Consider the following 7,185-nt stretch of genomic DNA (forward strand, 5'->3'; position numbering starts at 1 on the left):
TATGCTTTAGCTATTTAAAAATAGCAGATCTACAAGCTCATATCGCGCCACCGAGTGGCGCGATACGAGCTTGTAGGTCTGCTATTTTTGAAAAAAATCGAAGAACGACTGAAATTTTTAGAATCTGATCTCAGGTCAGAATGGGTTCATCAGACCAGTGTGTGTTCGGCGGAAACCTCGTATGAATCTGATCTCAGGTCAGAATGGGTTAAGAGAGTAAGACAGAAAGAAAGAAAAACATATAGCTGCAAGCAGCGATAAGACAGGACCAAGCAATAAGCCCTGTTAGGGTGCTCAACACCCAGCGGTATTGCAGCTGTTCGTACCCCAAACAGACAGACAGGCGAGGCATGAGCAGTGGCGGAAATATCAAAGTTCATGTGTAGCAGGTTTCGTGCATTTTGATCAACTTAGATCCCAGGAGATCGATCGTTTTTCATATAATTCAAAATGGCGGGTGATCTAAGAAGGGGCAATTCACACTATGGTCCCGGGTGCGCACTCGGGACCACTTGGCAGATGTTGTGGTAGTGTGAATGATGCGTACCGTTCCCGGGAGCGGATTGCCCAACCGTCCCCGGGACCGGGTCTCTGGGCCGTTGAAGTGTATTCAGATACGGATCGTTCCAATGTGAATGCATGCGTACCTAAAGAAGGAAGTGGACTGTTTTTTTTTTTAAACGTGACATAATCTCTAGTCGACAAGCCAAGCGTCAACAAAAAAAAACACACAGCCGCTGCAGTGCTGCACAACGCGTAACACCAGCTCATTTCTCAACGCCGCCCGTCTCCTGTTGAATCTGCGTATACGCGCAGCACCGCAGTACGCGCTGATCTTAATACACGTGGCTCTTGGGGGCCATCAAGCACACCGTCATCAGGAGGATTAAAGTGTGTTATGCAAGTGTACCCGGGTGCGCTGTTCAATCTCGGGTAATGTGAATCATGGCCATCGGGGACCAGGCAACCGTATTCGGAAACGGTTCCAATGAAACGGATTCAGTCCGTCTCAGTGTGAATTGCCTATAAAGGTCAGAGGTGAAAAGTCAGAACACGAAAGTTGACGCAGCAGACGCATACCGGTATGCGTATCAAAGTTTTATTGCCGACGGTCAAACTTCATGAGCTATGCCCGTTCAAAGTTTGCCGTTTCAACTGAGTGCTATAGCTCCACCCTTTGGCCAACGGTTGTGGGCTTCGCGTCCTCAGAATTTTGTGGAGAAAATAATTAAACTTAAAAAGGCTCATGTGACACATCCATAGTGTTGTGGAATACATTTACTCCTAATAATCGAGATAATCATGAAACCGTGATCTTATTTCTCACACTATATAAGTATATATATATATATTTATATACCATCAAAATCCATGATCTACATGAATACAGACAGTGGGCCAGACAGCACAGCTCACCCTGCTAGACCAATCACCGCTCAGCTCACGCTGCTACTGTACATGCATAGTTACAGTGAACCACACAGCTCAGCTCATGCTGAGAACTGGGGGTTGTCACAAAATGTGGACTCATCTTTTAGTCATTTCTGAATTTGGGTAAGCATTTTGGACACTTTTTAGCCTCTAGAGATCTGACTGCTCCAGAGTTAGACCATACTGAATAACTGCTTGCATAACATCTTCAAACTAGGACTTAAGTCTATGTACAGGTCATGGTCATCACTCATCACTGGGTTTTCAGTTTTCTTTGTATCCTCCAAAGACGATGATACAATCTCCCGCCATTCAACAGCTCCTCAACATCAAAATACTCAGGCCTTTTCCCTTTGACTCAACCTTCTTCCAGAAGCAAGTCTTTGGACAGAATTTCCACATACAAGTCTCAGAAACAGCAGAAGCTATAGTTTTGCACCTTGCAATATCTCTCTTTATTGTGTGCATGTCTATTGTACTTTAAGAGCATGCTCAGGGACTACAGATGTAAATTAGCTTATGGCTAACTCTGGCCCATTTACATGGATGTGAAAACTGACATGTTGATTGAGCATTGTCCCTGTCAAATAAATAAATAAATAGCGAGTGCGTACGTAAATGCCAAAACTCATAATCCTCAACCAGTCAAAGGGGGTGGGATAACAGATGCTGCAAGCAAGTGCAACAGTTAAATATACTGTTGAGCATATCCACAGACAGATTTGTTTCAATTACTTACAGTAGGTTACTATTGTCACATTTTACTTACTACTGTATAATGACCTTGTTGCAAGGTTACAGTACTTGTCAGCCTCATAAACAAGCAATATACAGTAGGTAGGCTATATCTCCTAAATTAGGTGCAAGTCCCATGTGTAGATCAATGTTGGGTGAAACTTAAAAACAGAATACATGTGGTATAATGAAGGTCTGAGTAAAACAAAGTCTAGGGTCACCTTGATATTTCTTCTCTCTCAGTGTGTGTGTGTGTGTGTGTGTGTGTGTGTGTGTGTGTGTGCCAAAGATCTCTAAAGGTCTTAACGGGAAGATCAAATGTCTCAGTGTTCCTTCAGAAAACAAACACCCCTCTCTCCTCTCCTGCCTGTTCTGCGTTCTCATCTTCTCCTCTTTACTTGCTCTGAAATCTATTATTGCAATTGAGAGAATTCCAAGCCCACACATTTGTGCCCGTGGAGAGCACAACTTTGTGCGGCAGGTGGGCAAGTCATCGACCACGTGTCGTATGCGTATGAGTATGCGGAAGTGCTGTTCACACCTGTGCTTTCTGGCCGTGATACACCACTGACGTTACCTCTACGAGGTCTGCGACTACTGGCCAATCACAGCGAGCATTTCCTACAAGCAGCAGTCTGAGTGACTCTGTGTTGAAAGTAAAAGTGTGAAAGAGACCTTTTCTGTATTGCACGCATCGAACAAGGGAAAGGTACCCAGCACAGACCAAACACAGTCAGTGGCCAAAGACACATCACGAGCGCCCTGCACACAACCTGCCTGTTTCCTGAACCGTTTCCACAACTCTCTCTTATGAGACACAGACCAAGTATAAAATAATGGTACAATTTTATCATGAGCATTAGTGAAGTCTCCTTTAAGCCCTACAGTAGACTATAGGCGGTATACATGCATAAACTGAGTGGCAAAGTGAGTTTAATGTTGTGCGACGTCGTTTAATGCAATCAAATAGGACTTTTCTGTTTGAATGTATGTCGAGGACAGAAATTAGTTTTTTGCCACTCAGTAGGCATTCCCGCATAACTTCCGGGTATGGTGATGATGTCACGTGCATACGAACTATATAAAAAACTGAAAATAGCAGATCTATAAGCTCACAATGTGTCACAACTCACAGTGCAATGTGTAGTGAACTTGTACATAATTTCTTTCTAAATGAAGTTGATTTATTTTGGGAATATTGAAATTTCAATAGGCCACAGGAATATGTTAATATTAAAAAGGAAAAAAGGAAATTTGTAGCCTACTTTGTAGGCTAACTATAGTGTTTCTAAAAAATAGAGCATTGAGAGCAATAACTTTCACTTGCAGTGCATGGCAGGAGTATAGGCTATAGTATCTCTATAGCCTACTTTGACTCTGGGGTTGAGTTAGCTCTGGTCCATATAGTTCCACTGTATCAGACCATCTTTGTGGCCAAACAAACTGACCAATATTGTAGTTTCACTGCCTAAAATACACATGTAGGCTACAGTGGCAGTCTACAGTGTACATATGTGTATTGTACACTACACTCAGCCCAGGTGTGCAACTATAACTGCTCATTAACATATAGGTGTAGCCAGGCCAGCGTGCGCGCGTATGTTTGCAGGCATATGTTTGCGTCGCACGCACATAACACACGCGCGCGCGTGTGTGTGTCAGCGTGGAGGATGGAACATGGAAGTGGGTTCAGTTCAGCGGCGTTTAATCGTGACCGATTTAATTAATTCCCACTCCCAGACAGGCAGCCTCACGCTGAGAGGCCCGTGCTCTCCCTAATCACTTCTGATCTGATCTTTACAGCGGCATTGGTCCCCGCGGCCAGCGCCGAGACATTTGACTTTTAATGTGACACATCCAAAACATGACGGGGCATAAACAGAAAGCATCAATCATTGTCTAGAAATGTCTACTAAAGCTCTTTCTCAAATAGAAACGTGTGTTTATATATATAGCCTACTAAAGGTGACTATAGGCCGGGTCCTTGTAAGTCCGAACCTAGCCCTGGACCAGGGATAGTCCGAACCGAACACTCAGCAATAGTCAAATTGCACCGGTCTCGAGTGTGGCCATTCATTCATGGAGATAAGGCAGCTAGCTACTGTAGTAGGCTACTGTATCCTTCTCTCACTTGTAGCAGGCTATACGTAGATCCTCCCATGATCAACCCTGGTCGTGTGTTCCCTGGGTGTACATTCATTCCTCCAGACCGGGAGGAAAATAAATGCAGGAATGCTACATCAGTCGTTTCACCTTCACTGCGCTTCAACATGGCTACAGTGGCTGAAGGAGTGAAGGATGGATGGAAATGGATGCAGGGGCGAACAGTTTGCGATTGCTTATCGATAAATTATCACTCCATCGTCACCATTCCCTTCAAATATTGGTAATCTATAAAACAGACATTGAGAAGTGGTACTGTTCGCTCGACGGAAAGGCCCGGTGTGCCCCATGGTTTGAGTTACAATGTGAAGGGCACAGCCACAGCCAAGCCTATATAGCCGGCTGCAGCTGAGCCATAGTAGGCTGCTACTGTATAAATAAGCTACCAAAACGCATCGTTGTCAGACAACATTAGCCTATATCGATGTAGCCTACAAACCGCAAGTCATGTGCAAACGACAGAAAAATAATTATGTGGCCAAGAAGTCATTTTAGAGATGTCGACAACAATAACCCTGCTGGCTGCACTGAGTGTAATTCCACTCTGCATGGGGCGAGTGGCCACAATGTCAGTGATGCTGCCGCTGGATTGCTTGCTGTGCAACGCACACACACGTAGAAACGCACGCACGCGCGGGCGCGACACACACACACACACACACACACACACACACACACACACACACACACAGACAGCAGACACTTACAATTCCTTTATCAGCATGTTGAGGCTGCAACAAATTCCACAGAGGAGAGAAGAGCTCGATAGGGATCCAGAACAGCGTCTATCGGGATCTCTTTCTGTGGTCGTTCCGTCCGCGCGGTGGGTCGCACCTCTTCTCCTCTATGTCATTCTATCTCTCCCGGTTTAGCTGTTATAATGTCACTTCCTTCCCGGCTGCCGTTTCGCGGTGCCGTGGTGGTGGAGCCTCGTACTAAAACTAAACTACACCCTCTGCTGTGGCATCATCATCACCGGCGGTGTGTCGTGTCGTGACGTCGGAGCAGCAAGCGGTCATCCACAAATATGCAGAATACAGAATGGTACAGCCCTGGATCCCATTACCCCGCCCGGAGGGGGCGGGCAGGGCGCGCTCTGATTGGCTAGTAGGTTGTCAGGCAACCGCTGGTTTTAGCTACGCGCCTCATCAATGTATTTTACGCACACCTGTGTAGGTATTTACGTTTATAGACATAATAGACATTTATTATAGACATACTCACACGGTGACGGTGAGAAACACCACCAAACCGAAATGCAAGCCATTCGCCAGGGTAACAGCCAGGTCATCTCGCCCCTTTGCCAACTCGCCCCCGATAGGTGAAGGCGGCTCGCCCCGGAATTTCGAAAAGTGAAGGCGGCTCGCCTCAAGCCGTGGTTATTCGCCCCTAAAGCGTGGATATCTCGCCCCAAAGCACGGATATCTCGCCCCATGTTTATTTTACCTTATTTCTCATATTAGAACATTTCGAATCAATGTTGTTGGTCAAAGGGGCGAGCCGTCTCGTATTCCAAGCCAGACCACACTGCCACTGTCATTTATTTGGATGATGTTGGACCACCAACATGAAAACTACTGGTTGCCAAATAATTGATAACTAATTGGATAATGAATTAATTAGATAGGCCTACTTAGTAGTACTTTGTGCCAGGGACCCCCATATCTTTTATCAAGAATTCTCATGATTTGTACAAAATATTATATCGACAAGTCAAGTTCACAATAGGCTAGATGTAGATTGTTGAATAGACAGAAAATAAAACAGCGGTTGTGTTTAAACTGTTCTTTTAGCTGGAGACCCCACCTCAGAATCCACTTTGAGAACCAGAGGTTTAGTTATGGTATGGGGCTCCACCTTGCGCCACCCTTATCCCTTATCCCTTATCCCTAAACGTATTTGCCATTTTTTACTATTTAGACAAAACCCTTTTTAAAATAGTTCAACTAGCCGATCTACAGCGAGAAATTGTGAGCTTGTAGATCGGCTATTTGAACTATTTTAAAAGGTTTTTTTAAATAGTAAAAATGGCAAATAAGTATAGGGATAAGGGTTAAGGGGTGGTGCAAGATATAGCCCTTAGGATATAGTGGTTCTCAAACTTTTTTGGATTCACTACCGTACCGGGTAGTGAATCCAAAAAAGTTTTGATTCGGGCCTGCACTACCCCCTTTTCCTGATTTCATTCATTTCTGAGTCCAAGAAGTATAGGCCTACTATCTTTACCCTCTACATTTTGCTTAGAAAACAATATCTATAGGCTATGTTGCCTAAAGATTGTTGCCATTTATTTCCACTGTGGGAACATCCAACTCAAATGAAGCTGACAAGAAAGGTGGCTGGAGAATGAGCCCATTTGTATAGATGATGGTAATTTTGGGAAGAATAGGCCTACAATTAACGGTATGTGTGATGCTTGGAAATAGGAAATATGATGGTTGGAGTTGAGTGAGGGATGTTCATAAAAAGGTTGTGCATGTGTTTTGGCAAGGACATATGGTTTTGTGGCATGCTGTGTTTTTGCTTGCTTTAGCATGGTGTGGCATGCTGTGTAAGTTGGGTTGTTTTGTCATGCATGGATGTTGCATGCTGTGTTTGGGTTGTTTGGGCATGGGCATGGGCATGGTTGTGGTGGCACACACTGACACACATCACACACACACACACACACACACACACACACACACACACACACACACACACACACACACACACACACACACACACACACACACACACGATGCGAAACACATACACACATTTGATAGAACAAAAACGAGATTACATACATAAAGACAAGAGCAGTGTCCACCTCTTAGCCTACCCCTGGCCAAACTCCTGATTAAGCCTCCAAAT

General features: G+C 44.6%; 2 protein-coding genes across 2 annotated transcripts in view; both read right to left on the reverse strand.

Annotated features, from left to right (window-relative positions):
* The window catches only part of pitpnab (phosphatidylinositol transfer protein, alpha b), a 35,509-nt gene extending 30,182 nt beyond the window's left edge, over positions 1 to 5,327 (reverse strand). Inside the window, exon 1 of the mRNA XM_083789949.1 lies at positions 5,037 to 5,327. Within this exon, the coding sequence (XP_083646075.1) occupies positions 5,037 to 5,053 (17 nt within the window). The 5' untranslated portion in view covers positions 5,054 to 5,327. The remainder of the gene's footprint in view (positions 1 to 5,036) is intronic.
* Positions 1 to 7,185, reverse strand: part of LOC310876386 (ferroxidase HEPHL1-like) — a 260,954-nt gene that overhangs the window by 195,480 nt on the left and 58,289 nt on the right. The gene's annotated exons all lie outside the window — the stretch shown is intronic.

The sequence above is a fragment of the Protomyctophum parallelum genome, assembly GCF_964188405.1.
Source record: "Protomyctophum parallelum genome assembly, chromosome: 1".
NCBI lineage: Eukaryota > Metazoa > Chordata > Actinopteri > Myctophiformes > Myctophidae > Protomyctophum > Protomyctophum parallelum.